The sequence below is a fragment of the Salmo salar genome, chromosome 11 (assembly GCF_965601325.2).
Source record: "Salmo salar chromosome 11, fSalSal1, whole genome shotgun sequence".
NCBI classification, from domain to species: Eukaryota; Metazoa; Chordata; class Actinopteri; order Salmoniformes; family Salmonidae; genus Salmo; species Salmo salar.
Window position 1 is genome coordinate 114,414,558 of NC_138301.1, and position 27,388 is coordinate 114,441,945.

The window sequence follows — 27,388 nt, forward strand, 5'->3', positions numbered from 1 at the left end:
TGCAAATGTAGAAGATTAGGGAGGTAAGGCAATAAATAGGCCATAGAGGCTAAATAATTACAATTTAGCATTAACACTGGAGTGATAGATGTGCAGATGATGATGTGCAAGTAGAGATACTGGGTTGCAAAAGAGCAAAAAGATAAATAACAATAGGGGGATGAGGTATTTGGGTGTGCTATTTACAGATTGGCTGTGTACAGGTACACCAATGGTATTCACTAAGTGTATGGTTTATATTTAGAATGTTTTACAGCGGTCATTCGATTTTTTTATAATAAAATCATATACATTTTTTCTCACATATTTTACATGTGATAAGGCCAGAGATAATTACAGACACCTGTGATAATCTGTAGTACCTAAAACGACAACTGGATTTATTTCGATAGATTACATACAATAATTAAAAGATACCAAAATTCTGGTAGTTTACTGGTAAACTTTGAAAGTTTCCAGTAATATACCCTCCCTTTGTAACCCTACACTTGTGACTAAAACTTTAAAGTTTATCATGACAGTAAGAGACAAATGCCGACGTTCTGTACATTACCTTGGAAATAATGGAAAACGCAGCGGGACGAGGCGGAGTCAAGTCCCTTTGCGGAGTTCATTTTTATCCTGCTTATACCACAGTTGCTAAAGAAAACAATACTAAAGCAAACATTTACCAGTAGAAATAAAAACATTTAATTGATATTTTCATTTTTATAAAGAGAATTCAAACTTTCTCATATTTTAATTGCTAGAGATGAAACCCAGTCGTTCGTTCAATTGGTTTGATATTTATGGACACGACCCAGTCGTTAGTTCAGTTGGTTTGATATTTATGAACGCGACCCAGTCGTTCGTTCTGGTTTGATATTTATGGACGCGACCCAGTCGTTAGTTCAGTTGGTTTGATATTTATGAACGCGACCCAGTCGTTAGTTCAGTTTGTTTGATATTTATGGACGCGACCCAGTCGTTAGTTCAGTTGGTTTGATATTTATGGACGCGACCCAGTCGTTAGTTCAGTTGGTTTGATATTTATGGACGCGACCCAGTCGTTAGTTCAGTTGGTTTGATATTTATGAACGCGACCCAGTCGTTCGTTCTGGTTTGATATTTATGGACGCGACCCAGTCGTTAGTTCAGTTGGTTTGATATTTATGAACGCGACCCAGTCGTTCGTTCAGTTGGTTTGATATTTATGAACGCGACCCAGTCGTTAGTTCAGTTTGTTTGATATTTATGGACGCGACCCAGTCGTTAGTTCAGTTGGTTTGATATTTATGAACGCGACCCAGTCGTTCGTTCAGTTGGTTTGATATTTATGGATGTGACTCAGTCGTTCGTTCAGTTGGTTTGATATTTATGGACGCGACCCAGTCGTTAGTTCAGTTGGTTTGATATTTTTGGATGTGACCCAGTCGTTCGTTCAGTTGGTTTGATATTTATGGACGCGACCCAGTCGTTCGTTCTGGTTTGATATTTATGGTCGCGACCCAGTCGTTAGTTCAGTTGGTTTGATATTTATGGTCGCGACCCAGTCGTTAGTTCAGTTGGTTTGATATTTATGGACGCGACCCAGTCGTTAGTTCAGTTGGTTTGATATTTATGGACGCGACCCAGTCGTTCGTTCTGGTTTGATATTTATGGACGCGACCCAGTCGTTCGTTCTGGTTTGATATTTATGGTCGCGACCCAGTCGTTAGTTCAGTTGGTTTGATATTTATGGTCGCGACCCAGTCGTTAGTTCAGTTGGTTTGATATTTATGGACGCGACCCAGTCGTTAGTTCAGTTGGTTTGATATTTATGGACGCGACCCAGTCGTTAGTTCAGTTGGTTTGATATTTATGGACGCGACCCAGTCGTTAGTTCAGTTGGTTTGATATTTATGGACGCGACCCAGTCGTTAGTTCAGTTGGTTTGATATTTATGGACGCGACCCAGTCGTTAGTTCAGTTGGTTTGATATTTATGGACGCGACCCAGTCGTTAGTTCAGTTGGTTTGATATTTATGGACACGACCCAGTCGTTAGTTCAGTTGGTTTGATATTTATGGACGCGACCCAGTCGTTCGTTCAGTTGGTTTGATATTTATGGACGCGACCCAGTCGTTAGTTCAGTTGGTTTGATATTTATGAACGCGACCCAGTCGTTAGTTCAGTTGGTTTGATATTTATGGACGCGACCCAGTCGTTAGTTCAGTTGGTTTGATATTTATGGACGCGACCCAGTCGTTCGTTCAGTTGGTTTGATATTTATGGACGCGACCCAGTCGTTAGTTCAGTTGGTTTGATATTTATGGACGCGACCCAGTCGTTAGTTCAGTTGGTTTGATATTTATGGATGTGACCCAGTCGTTCGTTCAGTTGGTTTGATATTTATGGATGTGACCCAGTCGTTAGTTCAGTTGGTTTGATATTTATGAACGCGACCCAGTCGTTAGTTCAGTTGGTTTGATATTTATGGACGCGACCCAGTCGTTAGTTCAGTTGGTTTGATATTTATGGATGTGACCCAGTCGTTCGTTCAGTTGGTTTGATATTTATGGACGCGACCCAGTCGTTAGTTCAGTTGGTTTGATATTTATGGACGCGACCCAGTCGTTCGTTCAGTTGGTTTGATATTTATGAACGCGACCCAGTCGTTAGTTCAGTTGGTTTGATATTTATGGACGCGACCCAGTCGTTCGTTCTGGTTTGATATTTATGGATGTGACCCAGTTGTTCGTTCTTTAAGTTCCGTTTCTGCATTTGCTTTTGTTTAACCTGTTTCCTATTGACATTCATTTAGATACATCCATAACAATGAGCTGATATGCCCAATTTTGCCTGGCATAACTAGAAAAGTTTGCCTTCTCGTCAGGACACTTGACACTATTCATTACGAGATCACATTGCATTTCAAACACTAGGCTAGAAGCGAACTAAACAAGTAAAAAAATACCAGTTGCTGAAAACAGCTAGTCAAACTAGAAACATGTGGGAGGATTTGACAGCATAGCGCCACTTGCGTCACGACTGCAACAGTAGGTACGAGATAAATCAATGTTCATCACTCACCACATTAGGTCATCAGATGCTCCATAAAAATATGTCACTGCAAAAACAAAGAAATGCTATCTAGCTATGTTTTTCCTCGTGGGACCTGCGTTTACAATGTATCCAATTTCGGTTTGCATTGTGAACGCTGGCCCTTTCAGTGAATTGGCTAGCAGAGATGTGAACAACCCCCCCCCCCTCACAGTTTTACGAGGCAGTTTTACGACTTTACAACCACGTCGTAAATACCATAGAGACTCTCCCTGACCATGCAATTGAGAAAGAGCTTCACAGTAAAACAAAGGGATTCTCCCGCCCAATTCTACTACATCCCAGAATTTGAGAATGGAACAATAGTCCTATTTTGGAGAATGTGAAAACGGTCGGTGGAGAAGCCAGCTACGACGCGGCCGTTTTGTTTCATGTTCGTGACCTCATACAGCCACATTACCCTAACTCTGTTTATACAGGTGCCTCAGCTATGAGGTTTGCATCTAATTCTTGTATAAAATGAATGAGTAAAGATGAAACTATTTACGAAATGATGTAATGTGATGTTAACTTTTAAAATGAGAAAATTGTCTTCCCTGTAAAGTTTAACTAAGTCAGTAGCCAAGCTCAAGTGAATAGGCATTGGTTGGAAATGATGAACCAACCCCTTCTCTACATTTCTATAAGAGCCCCCATGACCCAATTCACATTGAACTAAGCAAACCCCAGCGTGAGCTGTGGTGGCGAATAGTAGCACATCCACTCTACATAACGAAAAGTCACTCAAGTTCTGAATACCGTGAGGATTTGTCTTCACGTTTAAAAGGGCTAATTCTAATGTCAACCATAGAGGCCAGGAAACGTGGGAGCTTGCTCTACACGTAAAATGGTATGAACTCTGAACTATTGATCACTTAAGAAGAAGTGAGTCCTAGACGACAGCCTAACAGACTGCAGCTGGAAAGGTAGCAAATCTAGTACGAGAACACTGAGCGACGTGGACGAATCTCCAGAGTGAGATGAACCTCTCCGACCATGTGAACTTCTCACACGACGACCCGGAAGTTTCCACAAAGGACGAGGGCGACATCGACTGGGCAAACCAGAGCCTCACATCACCAGCTTCACGTAAATACAATGCATTGCTTTTCCCAAATGAGTGATCGTTAGTGGCATATGTATTTATGTGAGAATAGCTTCCCAGGTCCTATGAAGACCAATGTTCCTTAGTCTTCCTTCCAAAACCTCTTTCTCTTCTCTCTGAATTTACCATGTTATAACCCAACTGTTTTGTCTTGTTTAGTCCACTAGGGACGGCATTTTACTGTATAATGTTATTATGTATTGTATATTCTGTAATTGTTTAGTTAGTTAGTTAATAAATAATTGAGCCAATAGGTGTATGGATGATTCATAGTAGAGGCTGGGTTCGTGCAGATAACCAACAATTTACGACGTTCAGATGAGACTGACGAAGGTAATAATAATAATAATAATAATTTATTAATAGAAGACTAATTGATCAGATATTCAAATATCTGAAGAGGTATACTCAGAAAATTATAACTTTGTAATCTGAACATTTTCCGTGATTAGTTTAATCACGTAATAATAATTACAGAGAATTGATTTGATAAAATAAGTCTTCACCTTTAATAATGATACTAAAGACATGACAGTGTGGTTGTTGGTTTAGCTTTCTGTAACTGTGTAGCAAGTATAGGCGGCATGTGTAGGTGCATATTGCATCAAGGTGTTACGATTTCTTTCCCAACTCTCCCAATATCTGGTTTTAATGTACATTCTAGAATGCCCTTCTAGCCAATCAGAAATTAGTATTCAACAATGCTGTGGTATAAGCTACATTTACCAGTTGGGGAATAGTCTCCCTGAGAACAAAAAGCACACCGTTTTCTCCATTGTGGAGAAACGAGCAGGAACACACATGAATGGTCATGTATGAATGGTCAGACAATTATGTGTTTTGTGGTAGCCAATAGCCACGGTTGATGTGCTACGTACCTGCGGGCCTTGCCGTAGTTAGCAGAGTCGCTGGCCTGCTCCCGGTAACGGGCGATGTCCCCCTGACAGATCAAACACCGCTGGGCACTGATCAGAGCATACTTCACCTGAACCAACACACATTAAACATGGTTAATTACACACACACACACACACACACACACACACACACACACACACACCGTACCCAAACACACACACACACTAGTTACCGTTTTGCGTAGTGGTCGTGGTCTGATGGCCATGCCGTCCATGTAATCCTCCAGTTTAAACTGAAACACCATCTGAAGCTTCTGCAGCAGCGCATCAAAGAATACTGCCCCCTGGAAAACAAACAACAGCATTATATAAAAGTTTAGTTCCCTGAAGAAATGTAGTCTGCATACTGTCACCAAACCCTATTCGCATTAAAGTGCTGTTCACACAATCAGTGCTTGTGTGTGTGTGTGTGTCTGTACGTGGTGTTTGTCTGTCTGTACATGTTTCAAGTTAAGTTTTATTAGTCGTATGTACGGGACACACATGATATACACCGTCCCACGAAATGCTTACTTGCACGTTCCTTTTGGACAATGCAACAACAATAATAAATAATGAAAGATAAGAATAGGAACATAAAGTAAATGTCTCAGTACAATAGAATAAACATTTCAATTTAAATACAATAAAGGAAGGCACAATTTATAGTCCAATATTTACATGTGTTTTAGGTAATGACTGATTGACGCCTGTGTGTGTACATGCTGTGTGTTCAGTGTGTGTACCTCGTCCAGCAGTGTCAACAGCATGGCGGTGATGCGCGGAGCTGAGTCTCCACTGGGATCTTTGAGGAGCTGTCTGAAGCGCTCTATAACCTGGTAGAACACGTTCTTCCATAGAGCCTGGTCCATGTTCTGGCTGTCACTGAACTCTATGTCTGTTAGGATCACCCGCTCGTACAGGGTCAACAGCTCAGCTCTGGGGGGGGGGGGGGACGGGGACGACACAAGATAAAGAAAGGAGCATAGTCTGTTTTTAGACAGCAGGTTGCAGCTTTCACCATTCCTCCATCCTTCCCCCCCTCCATTAGCAGGTTACTGAGCTGTTGCTTCCTCTCCATCCCTCTATCTTACCTGAGCTGAGCCATGCGGTCCAGTCCATCAGCACTGAGTCTGTCTCGAGACAACAGGTTAGTGAGCTGTAACTCCTGACTGTCCGCAGCTCTCAGCAGTCTCCCCAGCTCTCCTCTGGCATGTTGCCCAGCCTCCTCAGGGGTTAGACCTGCTCCGGATCCACCCCCTGCTGCTGCCTCGGGTCCATCTGGGTACCCCTGGCCCCTGTACCCCCCGTAGAACTGACCTGGGTGGTACATGTCGTTAGAGGGGGGGATCTGGTAAGGGCCGGCGGGCATAGTGTGGTAAGGGTAGGGGTAGCGTGTGTTGGGGTTAGGGTTGGCGTTGTAAGGGTAAGGGTTGTCAGAGTTCTGGTACTTGTAGAAGGCCTGGGCCATGGCTGCAGCCTGCTGCTGCAGGTGGAAGTGCTCCGCCTGGTGGACCGGGGGACTCCCTGCAGCCTCGTCATCTGTATCCAGGAAGTGCAGTGCTCCGTAACCAACGCCTGTCTGCAGGTACATGGGTTGCTGCTGCTGGAGCGATGCATGCTGGGAGAGCCCGAGGGCGGGTTTCTGGTCGGGGTTGTTCGGGTCCCAGAGACGCCTTGTTCCTCCGCCCCTTCCTCCTCCTCTCCCTAGTCCCACTTCTCTTCCTCCACGGATCCCACCAAACAGTAGCCTCGGCCCGGGCTCCGCCGGCAAATTCGAGAGGTTGGTGTGGGCAGGGAGGATGAGGATGCCCCTCCCCCTGCCGCAAGGCCCAGTGCCCTGTCTGCGTCGCCCCTGGGGGTCCTCGCCGGGGCCTGAGGTAGCCTGGGAGGAGCCTGACTGTCTGTCACTGTGAGATATTCTCAGGAGACCTCCTCTCCCTCTTCCTCCTCTGTGCCTCCCTCCTGTCCCTCTGCTCTCCTCCCCCCTCTTCCTCCTCTCCGGGCTCCAGTCCTCCTCTCCGTCTCTCCTCCTTCTCCTCCTCCTCTCATCCATCCAGTCTCCCACCTTGCTCTCTTCCATTGAGTCAGTAGAGGAGTCTCTAGCGCTTCTCCTCCTGTTCTGGAGCTGACCACCTCCTCCTCCTCCTCCCTCCCCTCTCTCTCGCTCCCTGCGCCCCAGCCGGTCTCGTCGGGCCCTGTCCTCCCCCAACCCCCCTCCCTGTCCCAGTCCAGGTCCGTCCAGACTGGTGCCACTGCTGGCAGAGCTGGTGCTGTAGGTGCGGTTCCTGGGTCTTCTGATGTCTGACTTGGAGTAACGCTTAGAGGACGATGATGGGTGGTGGTGGTGGTTGTTAGGACTAGTGTTGGCTCTGCTCCTCTCGTTCCCCTCCGCTGGCCTCTCTCTGTTTCTCTCCATCTCTCCATCCCTCTCTCTGTCTCGGGGTCTGTTGTTCCCTCTCTGCTTGTCCCTCTCCGTCCCCCTATCCCTCGGTTCCTCTCTTTCTGTCTCTCTATCCCTCGGTTCCTCTCTTTCCATCTCTCTATCCCTCTGTCTTTCTCTTTCTGTCTCTCTATCCCTCGGTTCCTCTCTTTCCATCTCTCTATCCCTCTGTCTTTCTCTTTCTGTCTCTCTATCCCTCGGTTCCTCTCTTTCCATCTCTCTATCCCTCTGTCTTTCTCTTTCTGTCTCTCTATCCCTCGGTTCCTCTCTTTCCATCTCTCTATCCCTCTGTCTTTCTCTTTCTGTCTCTCTATCCCTCTGTTTTTCTCTTCCTTTTGTTGGCTGTGTATCTGCAGGACGGTTTGCTTCCCTCTCTTTGTCCCCCTCTGACTCTCTCTTATTTCTCTCTTTCATCACTCGCTCACCCTTCCCCCCTCCTCCTTCCCCACTCCCTCTTCTCCTGGAGTCCTGATTGCCACCCGTCTCCCCTCCTCCTCCTCTGTTCCTGCGGTTTCCCCTCTCTCTCTTCTTCTCCTCATCTCCTTCATTTGCTCTTCCTCCCTCAACTCCTCTGCTCCTCCTGCCCTCAACGCTGGCATTCTTCCTCCTGTCTACTTCCTGACCGTGTCCTTTCTCTCCTCCTCCTCTCTCCTCCTCCTCCTCTCTCCCGGATGAGACAGTCACATTGAGTTTCTCCATCTTCCCAGTCAGATTCTCTGATACAGGGTCTGAGACTGCTGCTGCTGCTATGCCTGTCTCTCTCCTCCCCTGCCGTCTCCCCTTCTCCTCACACCTGCCACCTCTCCCCTTCTCCTCCGCTACCCCTCTCTCTCCTCCAGTCTCTTTTTGTGGGGCTGGATCTCTCCTGACTACAGCCTCCTCTCTAACAGAACCAGACCCAGGACCAGGTTTCTTGGTCTCTCTTCCCACTTCCTTCCCCTGGGTGCAGGTGGTGCTCCTTCGGCCCCCAGGCTGATAGATCTCCCGGTCCGGTTTACGAGTCTTCCTGGTGGGCTTGGCAGAGCCAAGGGAACCCCCTGCTGGCTCCGGGATGTCTGGGTCTCTCCCACTGTGGTCCTTCTCTCTCCCTCTATCCCTCTGGTCCTTCTCTCTCCCTCCATCCCTCTGGTCCTTCTCTCTCCCTCCATCTCTCTGGTCCTTCTCTCTCCCTCCATCCCTCTGGTCCTTCTCTCTCCCTCCATCCCTCTGGTCCTTCTCTCTCCCTCCATCCCTCTGGTCCTTCTCTCTCCCTCCATCCCTCTGGTCCTTCTCTCTCCCTCCATCCCTCTGGTCCTTCTCTCTCCCTCCATCTCTCTGGTCCTTCTCTCTCCCTCCATCCCTCTGGTCCTTCTCTCTCCCTCCATCCCTCTGGTCCTTCTCTCTCCCTCCATCCCTCTGGTCCTTCTCTCTCCCTCCATCCCTCTGGTCCTTCTCTCTCCCTCCATCCCTCTGGTCCTTCTCTCTCCCTCCATCCCTCTGGTCCTTCTCTCTCCCTCCATCCCTCTGTCTGGAGCTCTGTGGTCCGCTGCCTGAGCCCGATGGCCCCCCTGCACTGCTACTGTTGCTGCTAATGTTGCTGTTGTCGACTCTGGTGGTGTGGTGGTCACCTCTTTGAGTCTTCTGTAGTGCAGATTCTTGAGAGCCTTCGCTGTTAAAAGTAAAACCTTCCCCACCATGACTACCCCCTCCTCCATATTTATCTTCTCCTTCTTTCCCCATCCCTCCATCTGTATATCCAGGTTCAGTTGAAACCATCTCAGTGGCGGCCATCTTGAGTCCTTCTTCCTCCTTCTGTGGCAGTGGTGACAGTACCAGCTCCTCCTCAGGGTCAGAGGTCATGGTTACAGGGTCTCCAGGGTGACGAGGGGAGGTCACCACCTCGCCTTCCTTTCTGTCATGGCAACGGTTGCCGTGGATGGCCTCGGACGTGTAGCATTGCAGATTGGGATGTTTTGATGCGTCGTTGCCGTGGTTACTCTGCTGCTGGCATTCGCCACGCCCCTCCTCTCCTTGCTCCTCTGTGACAGGGAGAGAGGGAAGGGGGAGATAGAAAAGGGAGATAAATAGTTGGGGAAAGAGAGAGAGAGGGAGAAGAATGAGGAGAAAGGGAGAGATATATTAGCAGTGATGACAAGGTGTGTGTTATGAACTTGAAAGTGTTCCAAGAAGCTGTAGAGAGGACGTTCAGACAACAGACAGACTACTTGTCCTGTCCTACACACAGTAACAGTGCAGAGTTAACACACAGACACAGGTCCACCTGCACAGAGCACATCACATCCTATCTCACCTTCTTATGTGTTATTCATCTCCCAGTCGGCTAATGAACTAAACTGACTCATCAGGCTCTTCAACTAACCCTCAGCAGGAGACAGTTTAACCTGTTAGGGCTAGGGGGCAGCATTGACACGGCTGGATAAAAAACATACCCGATTTAATCTGGTTACCACTCCTACTCAGTAACTAGAATATGCATATACTTATTACATATGGATAGAAAACACCCTACATTTTCTAAAACTGTTTGAATGGTGTCTGTGAGTATAACAGAACTCAAATGGCAGGTCAAAACCTGAGAGATTCCTTTACAGGAAGTGGCCTGTCTGACCATTTGTTGAACTTCTTTTCCATCTCTATCATTTACTAAGGATCTCTGCTCTAACGTGACACTTCCCACGTCGTCCATAGGCGCTCAGAGCCCGGGAAAAAACAGAATGTCGTCATTCCAGCCCCAGGCTGAAACACATTATCGCCTTTCTCAAGTGGCCGATCAAGAGACACTAGCTTATGCGCGTGACCCCGACCGCCCCCGCCTTTGGGATTTTTTCCTCTGTTTGCCGAAAAGGAGATTCCCTGTCGGAATATTATCGCTTTTCTACGAGAAAAATGTCGGAAAAATTGATTTTAAACAGCGGTTGACATGGTTCGAAGTACGGTAATGGAATACTTAGAATTTTATTGTCACGAATTGCGCCAAGCGCGTGACACTTCTTTACTATTTCGGATAGTGTCTGGAACGCACGAACAAAACGCCGCTATTCGGATATAACGATGGATTATTTTGGACCAAACCAACATTTGTTATTGAAGTAGCTGTCCTGGGTGTGTATTCTGACGAAGACAACAAAAGGTAATGACATTTTTATAATAGTAAATATGATTATGGTGAGTGCTAAACTTGCCGGGTGTCTAAATAGCGAGCCCGTGATGCCTGGGCTATGTACTTAGAATATTGCAAAATGTGCTTTCACCAAAAAGCTATTTTAAAATCGGACATATCGAGTGCATAGAGGAGGTCTGTATCTATAATTCTTAAAATAATTGTTATGCTTTTTGTGAACGTTTATCGTGAGTAATTTAGTAAAATGTTAGCGAATTCCCCGGAAGTTTGCGGGGGGTATGCTAGTTCTGAACGTCACATGCTAATGTAAAAAGCTGGTTTTTGATATAAATATGAACTTGATTGAACAAAACATGCATGTATTGTATAACATAATGTCCTAGGGTTGTCATCTGATGAAGATCATCAAAGGTGAGTGCTGCATTTAGCTGTCTTCTGGGTTTTGGTGACATTATATGCTGGCTTGAAAAATGGGTGTCTGATTATTTCTGGCTTGGTACTCTGCTGACATAATCTAATGTTTTGCTTTCGTTGTAAAGCCTTTTTGAAATCGGACAGTGTGGTTAGATTAACGAGAGTCTTATCTTTAAATGGCTGTAAAATAGTCATATGTTTGAGAAATTGAAGTAATAGGATTTTTAAGGTTTTGAAAATCGCGCCACAGGATAGCCGTGGCTGTTACGTAGGTGGGACGAATTCGTCCCGCCTAGCCTAGAGAGGTTAACCTGTTGGGGAAAGGGGGCAGTATTTGCACGGCCGGATAAAAAACGTACCCGATTTAATCTGGTTACTACTCCTGCCCAGTAACTAGAATATGCATATAATTAGTAGATTTGGATAGAAAACACTCTAAAGTTTCTAAATCTGTTTGAATGGTGTCTGTGAGTATAACAGAACTCATATGGCAGTCAAAACCCTGAGACAAATCCTAACATGAAGTGGAAATCTGATGTGTGGAATCACTTTCAAGCCTTTGCCATTGAAACACACAGGGACTTATTAATCATTTAGCACTTCCTACGGCTTCCACTAGATGTCAACAGTCTTTACAAAGTGGTTTGAGTCTTCTATGGTAGAAACTGACCCAAAGAGAGGCTTGGGAAGTTGGTCACAGGGGGAGGGCCTATACTACTATGACGCGGGCGCCCATGGGAACCCTTTTGTTCCGAAACGTTTAGTAAGACAATGCAATAGTCCGCCTTGAATATTATTGAAGCTCTGGTTGAAAAAGGCCCTAAAGATTTATGTTATACAACGTTTGACATGTTTGAACGAACGTAAATATATATTTTTTGCACATTCGTGACGACAAGTCCAGCGCGCCTCGTACATTATGAGTAGCCTTCGGAACGCGTTAACAAGAAGGAACTATTGGGACATAAATTATTAACTTTTTCGAACAAAACTACATTTATCGTGGACCTGGGATTCCTGGAAGTGCCTTCTGATGAAGATAATCAAAGGTAATGGAATATTTACAATAGATATATTTGATTTTAGATGGTTCCAAGATGGCGCTAACATGTATCGCCTAGCCTATTTTTCTGAGCATACCACGTCGTTTATTGCAAAGTGTGATTTCCCAGTAAAGTTATTTTTAAATCTGGCAATGCGGTTGCATTCACGAGATGTTAATCTATAATTCTTTGAATGACAATATTATATTTTAACAATGTTTTCAAATAGTAATTTTGTAAATTGTAGCGCTGATTCACCGGAAGCATTTCAGGGAAAATATTTTCTTAACGTCACGCACCGATGTAAAATGCTGTTTTTATATATAAATATGAACTTTATCGAACAAAAAATGCATGTATTGTGTAACATGATGTCCTAGGAGTGTCATCTGATGAAGATTGTCAAAGGTTAGTGCTGCATTTAGCTGTGTTTTGGGTATTTGTGATGCATGCTAGTTGCTTTGAAAATGTCTTTTTTTGGCAGGGTACTCTCCTAACATAATCTAATGTTTTGCTTTTGCTGTAAAGTCTTTTTGAAATTGGACAACGTGGTTTGATTCAGGAGAGGTGTATCTATAAAATGATGTAAAATAGTCATATGTTTGAGAAATTGAAGTTATAGCATTTATGAGGTATTTGTATTTTTGCGCGACGCGATTCCACTGGCTGTTGACTAGGGTGGCAAGCGTCCCACGTTCCCAGACAGGTTAACCTCCTGCCAAATGTATGACCATATTAGAGACACATATTTCCCTCATATTACACAGATCCACAAAGAATTTGAAAACATACCCAATTTTGATAAACTCCCATATCTACTGGGTGAAATACCACAGCAGCAAGATTTGTGACCTGTTGCCACAAGAAAAGGGCAACCAGTGAAGAACAAACACCATTGTAAATACAACCCATATTTATGTTTATTTTTTTCCCCCTTTTGTACTTTAACTATTTGCACATCGTTACAACACTGTATATAGATATGTGACATTTGACGTGTCTTCATTCTTTTGGAACTTCTGTGAGTATAATGTTTACTGTGATTTTTTATTGTTCATTTCACTTTTGTTTATTATCTATGTCACTTGCTTTGGCAATGTTAACATATGTTTCCCATGCCAATAAAGCCCTTGAATTGAGAGAGAGAGAGCGCGAGCAAGGAGAACAGTCATGATGCCTGCATGAAAATGTAGCCCACCTATGCCGCATATATCAACAACAAAAAATGGACATGGCACACACTCACAGGTGCCCCAGGGCCTGGATATACGGACATGGCACACACTCACAGGTGCCCCAGGGCCTGGATATACGGACATGGCACACACTCACAGGTGCCCCAGGGCCTGGATATACAGACATGGCACACACTCACAGGTGCCCCAGGGCCTGGATATACGGACATGGCACACACTCACAGGTGCCCCAGGGCCTGGATATACGGACATGGCACACACTCACAGGTGCCCCAGGGCCTGGATATACGGACATGGCACACACTCACAGGTGTCCCAGGGCCTGGATATACAGACATGGCACACACTCACAGGTGTCCCAGGGCCTGGATATACGGACATGGCACACACCGACAGGTGTCCCAGGGCCTGGATATACGGACATGGCACACACCGACAGGTGTCCCAGGGCCTGGATATACGGACATGGCACACACCGACAGGTGTCCCAGGGCCTGGATATACGGACATGGCACACACCGACAGGTGTCCCAGGGCCTGGATATACGGACATGGCACACACCGACAGGTGTCCCAGGGCCTGGATATACGGACATGGCACACACCGACAGGTGTCCCAGGGCCTGGATATACGGACATGGCACACACCGACAGGTGTCCCAGGGCCTGGATATACGGACATGGCACACACTCACAGGTGTCCCAGGGCCTGGATATACGGACATGGCACACACCCACAGGTGTCCCAGGGCCTGGATATACGGACATGGCACACACCGACAGGTGCCCCAGGGCCTGGATATACGGACATGGCACACACCGACAGGTGCCCCAGGGCCTGGATATACGGACATGGCACACACCGACAGGTGCCTCAGGGCCTGGATATACAGACATGGCACACACTCACAGCTGTCCCAGGGCCTGGATATACGGACATGGCACACACCGACAGGTGCCTCAGGGCCTGGATATACAGACATGGCACACACTCACAGCTGTCCCAGGGCCTGGATATACGGACATGGCACACACCGACAGCTGTCCCAGGGCCTGGATATACGGACATGGCACACACCGACAGGTGTCCCAGGGCCTGGATATACGGACATGGCACACACCGACAGGTGTCCCAGGGCCTGGATATACGGACATGGCACACACCGACAGGTGTCCCAGGGCCTGGATATACGGACATGGCACACACCGACAGGTGTCCCAGGGCCTGGATATACGGACATGGCACACACCGACAGGTGTCCCAGGGCCTGGATATACGTTGTAGCTATGGTGAGCAACTTTGTCATCAAGGCAAAGGGTGGCAACTTTGAAGAATCTCAAATCTAAAATAGATTTAGATTTTTTGGTTACTACATGATTCCATATGTGTAATTTCATAGTTTTGATATCGTCGCAATTGTTCTACAATGTAGAAAATAGTAAAAATAAAGAAGGAAAAAAACTTGAATGTGTAGGTGTGTCCAACGTTTTGACTGGTACAGTGTGTGTGAAATTAGTTTTGATTTAGAATGGACCATTATGAGGCACCTGTCGCGGGTCAGGGGAAAAAATACACGTAATCTATGCACTTAAATAGCGAATGGAGGACACTTTTCCCATTGTTCATTTTCATACCAGCCAGCTAGGCTATACTCCTGTTTTAAGCCAAACAATGTTCTTAATATTGGGAAGGTTGAGAAATAAATATAGTATGCCTAGCCTACAGAAAGCTGTTGGGATTACATTTGCATTGATGTCAGAGTGATTAAAGGGACAATAGAGTGCTGAGTACCAGGCAGTTAGCAAGTTTGGTAGGTTACTAATGACCATCAGCAGCATCAGAGCTTGGAGAAGCCTAGTTAACGTGACTATGTGATCATGTGGAATTTGACTATGGTCATTACTCGTGACTACCAGCGTGGCGGTAATACAGTCAGAGTAACAAGCCCTAGGCGCAGCTCCAATGTATCAAATGTACAAATGTAACAACCGAAGACTCATCAGGGTCTGCACCCACACTTGCCATCACCTCTAATTTTTATTTTAAAAACTGACAGTGGAATAGATGCACAGGAAGACTGGATGGAGAGAAGCAGGTGAGTGATGGCTGGAAGGGGATGTGGCTGGCTGATCACAGCTGCCACACTTGAGATGTGCATGAAAGTGAAGTGGAAATTACAGCACATACAAGAAACTAGTTGCTGTTGCTTAATTTTTTTTACTACATTTATAAACCAAACTGACTTTATAAACATTTTATAATAGGTGTGAGCTTATTAGATCGGTAGGGACCAAATGTTTTTTTTTTATATCATATGAAACGGTACTATGGAGCCGTGGCCGTGCATGACTCCAAAACCATCATTAAGTTTGCCGACGACACAGCGTTGGTAGGTCTGATCACCGACGACGATGAGACAGCCTACAGGGAGGTCAGAGACCTGGCAGCGTGTTGCCAAGACATCAACCTCTCCCTCAACGTCAGCAAGACAAAGCAGCTGATAGTGGACTACAGGAAACGGAGGGCCAAGCAAGCTCCTATCCACACCGATGGGGCTGTAGTGGAGCAGGTCAAGAGCTTCAAGTTTCTCGGTGTCCACATCGCTAAGGAATTATCATGGTCCACACACACCAACACAGTTGTAAAGAGGACGCAACAACGTCTGTTCCCCCTCAGGAGGCTGAAAAGGTTTGGCATAGGCCATCAGATCCTCAAAAAGTTCTACAGCTGCACTAGTGAGATCATCTTGATTGGCTGCAAAGACTCCAGCCACCCAAGGCATACACTGTTTTCTCTGCTACCGCACAGCAAGCAGTATCAATGCACCAAGGCTGGAACCAACAGGACCCTAAACAGCTTCTACCCTAAGCCATTAGACTGCTAAATAGGTAGTCATATAGTTAACCAATAGCTACCTGGACTATCTGCATTGACCATTTACACACGAACTATTTTGACTCATCACATATTTACATTTTTTACATTTTAGTCATTTAGCAGATGCTCTTATCCAGAACGACTTACAGTAGTGAATGCATACATTTCATACATTTTTTCCCCCGTACTAGTTCCCCGTGGGAATCGAACCCACAACCTTGGCGTTGCAAACACCATGCTCTACCAACTGAGCCACACGGGACTACATATGCTGCTGTTACTGTCTATTATCTATCCTGTTGCCTTGTCACTTTATCCCTACCTATATGTACATATCTACCTCAATTCCCTCATACCCCTGCACATGGACTCGGTACTGGTATCCCGTGTATATTGCCAAGTTATCGTTACTCATTCTGTACTTATTCCTTGTGTTATTATTTTTCTAATACTTCTCTTTTTTTCTCTCTCTGCATTGTTGGAATGGCAGTAAGTACACATTTTGCTTAGTCTACACCTGTTGTTTATGAAGCATGTGACGAATAAAATGTGATTGATATGGTATTCTAAAATGTTGGAATCATCTTCTGTGAAGATGGCGCAGGAGAGGATGCTGGCGTCTTATTGGCTCTTAACCAACCGTGCTATTTTGTTTGTTTTTTCACATTGTTCGTAACTTGTTTTGTACATAATGTTGCTGCTACCGTCTCTTATGACCGAAAAGAGCTTCTGGACATCAGAACAGTGATTACTCACCTCGAATTGGACAAATCATTTCTCTTTAATGAGTCGGACAGGATGGATATACTCCAAACACCCGTACAGGCCCTCATCCCCGTCATTCGCCAAGTCTAGGTCCAAGAGGCTTCTAAACAGCTTCTACCCTCAAGACATAAGACTCCCGAACGTCTAATCAAAAGGCTACCCAGACTACTTGCATTGCCCCCCCCCCCCCCCCCCCCCTACGCTGCTGCTACTCCCTGTTATTATCTATGCATAGTCACGTTAATAACTCTACCTATATGTACATATTACTTCGACAGCGATACCCATACCCCCTGTATATAGCCCCGCTATTGTTATTTACTGCTGCTCTTTAATTATTTGTTATTCTTATCTCTTACTTTTTTTGAGGTATTTTCTTAAAACTGCATTGTTGGTTAAGGGCTTGTAAGTAAGCATTTCACTGTAAGGTGATCTGTTGCCACAAGAAAAAGGCAACCAGTGAAGTACAAACATCATTTTAAATACAACCCATGTTGATTTATTTTCCATTATGTTCTTCAACTATTTGCACTGTGTTACAACATCGTACATAGCCATAATTTAACATTCTAAATGTCTCTCTCTATTCTTTTGAAACTTTTGTTTTATTAGTGTAATGTTTATTTCACTTGCTTTGACAATGTAAACATGTTTCCCATACCTATGTAAGCATGGGGGGGCGTTTGAAAACAAACGACCACATGATGAGCCTAGCTACCGTTAGCTAGCAAGTTAGCGTTAGCCACTTAGTTTCGTGGCACTTTATACTTCGGGTAGCTCATTTTGCGTTCTCTTTCTTAGTGTATTGAGCACTTCTGCGATCGTTCTCACCTCTGTGAACATCGCCGTGGTTGACGAAACTCGACGCTTCAACTCGAAGCTCCGCAGCAGAAATCCGTACTCTGTCTAGTTCACTGAAGTCTAATTCGTCCGCCATCTTCGTCTCTATCCAACAACACAAACACACGGCGCCTCGGAGGGACAAAACACAACGCGCCCGCAGATAAACGCGTTAAGATAAACAACTGTTTGTCATTCTGGGTACAGTAGCCAAGCTTGAACATTAGGCTATACTTTGCCGAAAGACCGGCAGATGGCGATATTGATCTGGTATTGATGGCTCCAAAAGCATTGTGTACAGTCGGCTATTGTAACAAAGACAGTACAGTATGAAGATACGTTAAAACCGCTTCTCCAATCCCCGATCACCCTTGTAGGCCATGTTTTAGCACGGTTGTCTATTTGTAATGATGAAGAGAGTTTAGAGCACATTTTATTGAACTGCTAGCTACAGAACTAAAGAAATATGGGGCCTGACGAGAAGTATTGATTTCGATGTATAAATTCCAAGACAGTCTTTCACTGCGTTTACACACATGGATGACAATGCTAAAGATCTATGGTGGACAATAATGTGCATTGTGAACAATAAGATTGGTCACTGTGACAAATAAAATTTGATGTTGATGTTAAGCAGTCTAATAATGAAACCATGTAATGATGTGAAAATAGACTTGTATTTATATGAATGAAATATGGGACCTGATGAGAAGTATTGATTGTGATGTATAAATCTCAAGACAGTCTTTCACTATGTTTTTGATACTCACATGGATGACAATACTAAAGGTCTATGGAGGACAATAATATGCATTGTAAACAATAAGATTTGGAAGACAAGATGTATGATGACTATAAAACAAGTTTTTGTCCCCTATGACATTATTTTTAAACAACTCAGAACAGAATAAAAACAAGAACAAAGCTGGACTCCAAAAAACAAGTTTAACTACAGAAACTTCCATGGACACTATTAAATATGTAAACTACACAAGGACACCCAGGCGCGAGCTGCCTAGTGACGCGACCCTACGATGGGATAAATGCCTTTTATCCTCACTTCGAGGCAAGCAACACTGAAGCATGCATGAGAGCACTAGCTGTTCCGGACGACTGTGTGATCACGCTCTCTGTAGCCGACGTGAGCAAGACCTTTAAACAGGTCAACATTCACAAGGCTGCGGGGCCAGACTGATTACCAGGACGTGTCCTCAAAGCATGCGAGGGCCCATTTGGCATGGGTCCTCAGATCCTGAAAAGATTCTACAGCTGCACCATTGAGAGCATTCTGACGGGGTGCATCACTGCCTGGTATGGCAACTGCTCGTCCTCCGACCGCAAGGCACTACAGAGGGTAGTGCGTATGGCCCAGTACATCACCAGGGCCAAGCTTCCTGCCATCCAGGACCTCTGTACCAGGCAGTGTCAGAGGAATGCCCTAAACATTTTCAGACTCCAGCCACCCTAGTCATAGACTGTTCTCTCTGCTACCGCACGACAAGCGGTACCGGAGCGCCAAGTCTAGGTCCAAGAGACTTCTAAACAGCTTCTACCCCCAAGCCTTAAGACTCCTGAGCATCTAATCAAATGGCTACCCCGACTATTTGCATTGCCCCCCATCCCTCTTTTACACTGCTGCTACACTCTTATTATCTATGCAGTGTCACTTTAATAACTCTACCTACATGTACATATTACCTCAAATATGTCACGGTAGTCGAAGCGATTAGACCAAGGCACAGCGGGTTGCGTGCTCATCATAACTTTATTTGTAAAGTGAACACAAAAAAACAATAAATAAAGAACGACAGTGAGACAGTTTCGCAGGCTACACAAAAGCAATGCAAAAAAAACAACTACCCACAAAGGGACGGGTGGAAAACAAGCTCCCTAAGTATGACTCTCAATCAGAAACAACGATGTACAGCTGTTCCTGATTGAGAGCCACAGCAGGCCAACAAAGAAATACACAACATAGAAACCCTAGAATACAAAACAAGAACATAAACCAAAAACCCCGGAACACATAAATTCAACACCCCTCTACATGCACACACACCCCGAACCATATAAAACAAATACCCCCTGCCACGTCCTGACCAAACTACAATAACCAATAACCCCTTATACTGGTCAGGACGTGACAAATTACCTCGACTAACCGGTGCCCTCGCACATTGTCTCTGTACCGGTACCCCTTGTATATAGCCTCGCTATTGTTATTTTACTGCTGCTCCTTAGTTGTTTGTTACTTGTATTTCTTAATTTTTTTGGGTATTTTTCTAAAAACTGCATTGTTGGTTTAGGGCTTGTAAGTAAACATTTCACTGTTGTATTCGGCGCTTGTGACAAATACAATTTGAAGTGTCTTTACTGACATGTTCAACCTCTACCTGACCGAGTCTGTAATACCTACACGTTTCAAGCAGACCACCCTGTGCACAAGAAAGCGAAGGTAACCTGCCTAAATGACTACAGCCCCGTAGCACTCACGTCGGTAGCCATTAAAGGCTTTGAAAGGCTGGTCATGGCTACATATCAACACAATCATCCTGGAAACCCTAGACCCACTCCATTTCGCATACCGCCCCAACAGATCCACAGATGACGCAATCTCAATCGCACTCCACACTGCCCTTTCCCACCTGGACAAAAGGAACACCTATGTGAGAATGCTATTAATTGACTACAGCTCAGCGTTCGACACCATAGTGCCCACAAAGCTCATCACTAAGCTAAGGACCCTGGGACTAAACACCTCCCTCTGCAACTGGATCCTGGACTTCCTGATGGGCCGCCCTCAGATGGTAAGGATAGGCAACAACACGTCTGCCACGCTGATCCTCAACACGGGGGCCCCTCAGGGTGTGTACTTAGTCCCCTACTGTACTCCCTGTTCACCCACGACTGCGTGGCCATGCATGACTCCAACACCATCATTAAGTTTGCTGGCGACAACGCTGGTAGGCCTGATCACCAACAACGATGAGACAGCCTATAGGGAGGAGGTCAGAGACGCCAGGACAACAACCACTGCCTCAACGTGAGCAAGACAAAGGAGCTGTTCGTGGACTACACGAAAAGGAGGGCTGAACAAGCCCCCATTCACATCGACGGGGTCAAGAGTTTCAAGTTCCTTGGTCTCCACATCACCAACAAACTATCATGGTCCAAACACACCAAGACAGTCGTGAAGAGGGCACGACAACCCCTTTTCCCCCTCAGGAGACTGAAAATATTTGGCATGGCTCCTCAGATCCTCAGAAAGTTATGCAGCTGCACCATTGAGAGCATCCTGACTGCTTGCATCGCCGCCTGGTATGGCAACTGCTCGGCATCCGACCGTAAGTGGCTACAGAAGGTAGTGAGTACGGCCCAGTACATCACTGGGGCCAAGCTTCCTGCCATCCAGGACCTATATATTAGGCGGTGTCAGAAGGCAGCCCAAAAAATGGTCAAAGACTCCAGTCACCCAAGTCATAGACTGTTCTCTCTGCTATCGCACGGCAAGCAGTACCGGAGCGCCAAGTTTAGGTTAAAAAAAAAGCTCCTTAACAGCTTCTACCCTCAAGCCATAAGACTTCTGAACAATTAATCAGATGGCCACCCTGACTTTTTTTCGATAAAAAAAGCAAGGTTGGCTAGCTACCATGCTGACCAGACCGGACACGTCGTGTGCACCGCGAAATACATTTTGAAATCCATGTTATTCAATTATTGTACCACACTGCTCGCACGTGCCAACGAGCGTCTGCGATGCCAAGGGCTAAAATAGAACTCCTTTCTATTTCTGACGCAGATCGCGCTGAAAGTCCTGCCTCTCCCATCTCCTCATTGGTTTATAGAAGCAGGTACCCACGTGCCATCTCTTCATTGGTTATTACCACGTGGGTGATTAAAAGACGAACTGTTGTGCTGGTTGTCGTGGTAATACTATGAAAGTTTAGATGCGATCAACATATAAGTTCAAAGAAGGAAAAGCCTGGAAGGAGGAGAAATGACTAGAAACGATTCGGTTCCCCGTTTTATGCGTGGATTAATTGTCGGAGTAGAGGACCTTGTGCATTTCAGGTAAAATACCAACTCAATGTTTATATCCCAGGACAAATTAGCTAGCAAGTGCAAGCTAACTAGCTAAATTGCCATACATGTTTAATGTTTTTCGACCTGTCCCCAAATAAATGTCATTGGTTCAGAGTTCTTTTTGATATTTTAACCCTCGTGTAGTGATCGCGTTTGGTGTAGGGGGACAAAATAAATGTATGCATGATAGCGCACCATTTATTTACTTAACCTTTATTTAACTAGGCTGCTGCTACTCGCTGTTTATTATCTATGCATAGTCACTTTACAAATTACCTCGACTAACCTGTACTCCCGCACATTGACTCGGTACCGGAGGTGGAGCCTCTTCATTCAGCACTCCCTGAAACATTCCGGCTGCCACGTTCAAGTGCTAGTCCGAACTAGGAAACTCTGAAATGTCAAATTTGCTAACTTCTTGTATAAACGTGCCACGTTCAACAAATCATAAAGTCGGACATTTCGAGTTTCCTAGATCTGACTAGTATAGAAACGCGGCATGAAATCATAGGTAGAAACACGTAATCGGGTCTAACGATCGTTAGGCGCCGAGCTGCGCATGTACAGGCCGTCAACTCCAACTATAAAGTTTGGAGTAATAACATGTTCAACTACTTAAGACATTGGCTCGAATCTAGGTTGTGCATTTAGATATTTGAGAAAAGGAACAATTAAACAATAATTTTTCACTTCTCTCTTTAACTTATCAAACCCCCAAACCCCGGCCTTGTCGGTTTGGTCTTTTTCCCAATCGTTCCCGGAAGTCTCGCGATGTTGCACCTCTGGGTTTAGAAACTCTGTGGCTGTAGCCTGATTGGCTGAACGCGATATGCAACATCTGGGACTAGCATTCGTAGGCATTAGCCACTTCAGCACGGTGGTGGAGCACTGTATTTCATGTTGAAAGTATGCATATTTTCCCGCCTTCTCGCAGTTAAATCGAGTTAAGGAGAACATCTACGCATTTGAACTGGTCCACAGGGGATACGAGTGTATTTCCGGCTGCATGAAATGCCTTTGGACGGTAAGATGGAAACGACTCAATATCGCCATCTGTCGGGCTATGTGCTAGGCTATACCCTTTCTACCTCACGACCCAGAACGGGGTCAGTAGCCTAGGGATCGCGTGTCAAGACTAAAACAATTATATATATATATATATATATATATATGTATGTATGTATGTATGTATGTATGTATGTATGTATGTATGTATGTATGTATGTATGTGTGTGTTTATTTTATTTGTTTAATTTTTTGGAACTCAGTCGGGCTTTCGACTTACTGCTGTTGAGAGTTGTAATAGTAGAATGCACAAGGTTTCTAAATTTGGTAGTGCATGGGCAGTTTTCATTTTATTATGTCAATCACTGACAGACCTTAGAGAGCTATTTATAACCTGTCAAAAACGTCCAGTTGATGCACCTGCCCGTGGTAGCTAGGTAGGTAAATTATGCTAACCTATTTAAATCTTGTAGGGTAGTTATCGTAGCCAGATGATGTGCCCAGCGGCCTTGACCCCCAGGGCCCCCCCATTGATTTTGTTGAGCCACTCAGGTATCATATCACCTGAGTATCATATGAATACTCTGAGTTTGTTACTATGCCGATAAATGACAATGTCCATCCGGACCTTTGCCACCCAGGAAATGTGTGTCTGGATCAGAAATAATAGTTGAGAACCCCTGCTATACAGTGTAATTTACAAATTAAGTGAATTAGGATATGAATTAGGTTATAAATGTATTCAAATGTTTAGTCAAGATTTGCGATATGTCAGAGTATGTCTACAAAGTGAAACAACACCAACCTGTAGCTAACAAAACAAATAGCTAAAAGGGATCTGACTGCATTCTTTTAAATTGTTTTTAGAAATAATGAATCTAACCATTACACCCTAGAACCCCATGGTGATGGCTTTGGTGACGTATGACACTTGTTTGCTTCTTGCCTACATAAAATGGTTGGGTGGTAAGTGAAGTGATTTTGACTTTTTTAGATATGTTAAAGCTGGTTTGTAAGTAATTTCAAATACATTACATTTCATATGTGCCTCTAGTCAACAATGATAAGTCATTTTCTCTCTTTCTCATCTCTCTTTTCTTATCTTTCTTCCTTGCTTTCACCACCCTCCCATCTCTCTCCCATTCTCTTGGTAGCCTTCTCTGTTGCACTCTCTCTCTGTCGCTCTCTCTGTCTCTCTCTCTGTCGCTCTCTCTGTCGCTCTCTCTGTCGCTCTCTCTGTCTGTCGCTCCCTCCCCCTCTCTCCCTCTCTGTGGAATAATGAGATGTGTGAATGGAGAGGGAGGGGGGATGTGAGTCATCCCAATGAGTCATGCAGTGTGTGTTAAGGATGGCACAGGAAGAGACAGGCAGTAAATATGGGCATACACAGACACGGAAATATGGTCACACAACAATAACAAACCACACACACACACACACACACACACACACACACACACACACACACACACACACACACACACACACACACACACACACACACACACACACACACACACACACACACAGCTATAATGGATTAATTGGCAAAGCCAGAGTGAGTGTGTGTGCAGAATAGCATATTTTGCTCGTGGTCCTGTAGATCTTTAACATGCAGTTACAGACATTGACCAGCTGGTGTCAGGTGTATTGAGTATTGAACCCCTGGCTAGCAATGCTCAAACACACTGCAGCTTCCTGCCCTCTTCTCCCATTGAGCTCTCTGGACCTAAGACAATCACACACTTACAGGAACTTAAATATGATGATTTAGTTGGATCCAACCCAGCTGATAGCAAGCTGTGTGTGAGTGTTTGTTAAAGAAATAACTATCTTCTTTTCTTTCACACCCCCTCTCCATCTCGACGTCATATCTTTTGCTCTTTCTTTCGGTTGACACTTCTCTTTGTCTTTTCTATCTGAAACAGACAGAATAGGAGTGAAAGAGAGAGGAGGTCAGGGAGAATGAGAGACAGAGAAAGATACAAAGGAGAGAGAAGAGAGCAGGAGCGCATGCAAGATAGAGAGAGAGAGAGTTTGAGACAGACAGACAGACAGACAGACAGACAGACAGACAGACAGACAGACAGACAGACAGACAGACAGACAGACAGACAGACAGACAGACAAAGGGAGAGGGATATAGGGATTGTGAGAGAGTGGGACAAAGAGAGAGAATGAAAGAGGTAAAGAAAGAGAGAGAATGAAAGAGGTAAAGAAAGAGAGAGAATGAAAGAGGTAAAGAAAGAGAGAGAATGAAAGAGGTAAAGAAAGAGAGAGAATGAAAGAGGTAAAGAAAGAGAGAGAATGAAAGAGGTAAAGAAAAAGAGAGAAGGAAAGAGGTGAAGGAAAGAGGTAAAGAAAGAGAGAGAATGAAAGAGGTAAAGAAAGAGAGAGAATGAAAGAGGTAAAGAAAGAGAGAGAATGAAAGAGGTAAAGAAAAAGAGAGAATGAAAGAGGTAAAGAAAGAGAGAGAATGAAAGAGGTAAAGAAAGAGAGAGAAGGAAAGAGAGGAAAAACAGATAGAGGGACAGAAAGAGAAAGAATAGATAGAGAAAGAAAGAAAGAAAGAGCAGGTGGGGGACCCAGCTGCATCAGCAGTAGCAGTGCAGAGAGATGAGGTGTTGTAGCAGCCGTCTGCTCTATCTGACAGTAGAGTAAACATCCTTATTTCCCTAGCAACAAGATTCACTTCGGAATTAAAGGACCAGTGCCTTACACATGACGCACGCTCTCTCTCTCTCATTTTCCCTCCATTTTTGTCTTCTTCTCTCTCCACTTCATTATGTTTTTTTGAAGTCTTCTTGATTGCTCATTCTCCCCCCATGTTCCTACAGCATGTGAGTGAATGATACATCTAAGGCCTGTGTGTGAGCTCACATCCACAGTGGGATGATTTGATTCGGTAGACCTACATGTTCTTGGAGAACTGTAATTGCTAATAGGCTACTGTAGATCATGTGCACATTGAACGCTGTAGTCCAGTGGTCACCAACCTTTTCGAGTCAAGATCACAAAATGCATTTTAAACTTAACTTAAAAATCGTAAGCCTATGCCCAATACATTATCACTGCATATTGGCTATGCTTGAATTGCCCTGCCAAAATTGTTTTTCTCAGACCATATTTAAAAATGTTAGGTATATGATCACACTGGTAATAGATCATTTGTTGTATTAGTTGTGAAGCACAGCTGAGTGAGCATAATATAGTTTTAGTTTTACTGGACTGATGGCCTGCATCTGATGAGAGGGAGGGAGCAGGGGGAGGCTCAGTAAAGGGGACACCTTTTTCCAGCTGATGGCGAAACTTAAGTCGCACTGCATTATTTCTAACTCATGTATTGTTTTTTGTTGTTGTCATTTAGCAGACACTCTTATCCAGAGTGATTTACAGTAGTGAGGACATACATTTTCATACTGTTCCCCATGGGAATCGAACCCACAACCCTGGTGTTGCCATGTTCTACCAACTGAGGCACACAGGACACCTATGACCAGAGAAAGTGAAATATTCCTCGATATCAAAAAAATCCACAAACCGCTAATAATAACAACACAAGCTCATGGAAACACATTGCTGTACTCATTCATTACAGCTGCAGTGCTGGTTATAGCGTGAGTGGAAGTAGGGAGAACTTGCATTTTATGGCTTATAAAAGTGTTGAACAAAGTGTTGACAGTGCTGAATAACAACTTAAACATGAACTTAATCATAAAAACAGCAGCTATTTGCTGTAATTGCTGAGTCTCTCTCTAGACGTGGTTTTAAATGTTTTGAAATCCCACATGATCAACTTTGGTGCGTTAGAGGCTTCTTTTCACAGTCTATAGCACAAGGAAACTGTACAGACACAGTGATCTGAGCTATCTCAAGGGAGCTCCTGCGTGGCTCAGTGGTCCAAGGCACTGCATCTCAGTGCAAGAGGTGTCACTACAGACACCCTGGCTTGAATCCAGGCTGTATCACGACAGGCCATGATTGGGAGTCCCATAGGGCGGTGCACAATTGGCCTGGATTTGGCTTTTGTAGGCTGTCATTGTAAACAAGAATTTGTTCTCAACTTACTTGCCTAGTTAAATAAAAATAAAATACAAATCAGATTTGCTATAGGTGCACTTGATTTGCTCTCTGGGTCTGCCAGATAGGCGGAGAACTACCTTTAGACACACAAAATGGTTCAAAATGAGAACACTTTGCCTTCCAGGCACTAGGGCTGCTGAATCAAGTGCACCTTTACATTGGGTTTTTTACAGAAATGTTTGGTGATCGACTAGGAATGGCTTGGATCGCGATCGACCAGTTGGTGACCACTGCACTAGCCATCGTGCATTCATTTATTTTGTCCCCCTACACCAAACGCGATCGCGACACGCAGGTTAAAATATCAATACAAACTCTGAACCAATTACATTAATTTGGGAACAGGTCGAAAAGCATTAAACATTTATGGCAATTTAGCTAGTTTGCTTGCACTTGCTAGCTAATTTGTCCTGGGATATAAACATTGAGTTGTTATTCTACCTGAAAGGCACAAGG

At 44.7% G+C, this 27,388-nt stretch overlaps 1 protein-coding gene across 1 annotated transcript in view; it reads right to left on the minus strand.

The window, feature by feature from the left end:
* Positions 1 to 17,907, minus strand: part of LOC106563799 (telomerase-binding protein EST1A) — a 38,776-nt gene extending 20,869 nt beyond the window's left edge. Inside the window, exons 1-5 of the mRNA XM_014129659.3 lie at positions 17,753 to 17,907; positions 6,156 to 9,522; positions 5,808 to 6,000; positions 5,256 to 5,366; positions 5,044 to 5,150 (exon numbers count right to left, since the gene is read on the minus strand). Of these exons, the coding sequence (XP_013985134.3) occupies positions 5,044 to 5,150; positions 5,256 to 5,366; positions 5,808 to 6,000; positions 6,156 to 9,522; positions 17,753 to 17,858 (3,884 nt within the window). The 5' untranslated portion in view covers positions 17,859 to 17,907. The remainder of the gene's footprint in view (positions 1 to 5,043; positions 5,151 to 5,255; positions 5,367 to 5,807; positions 6,001 to 6,155; positions 9,523 to 17,752) is intronic.
* Between the last annotated feature and the right edge of the window lie 9,481 nt (positions 17,908 to 27,388).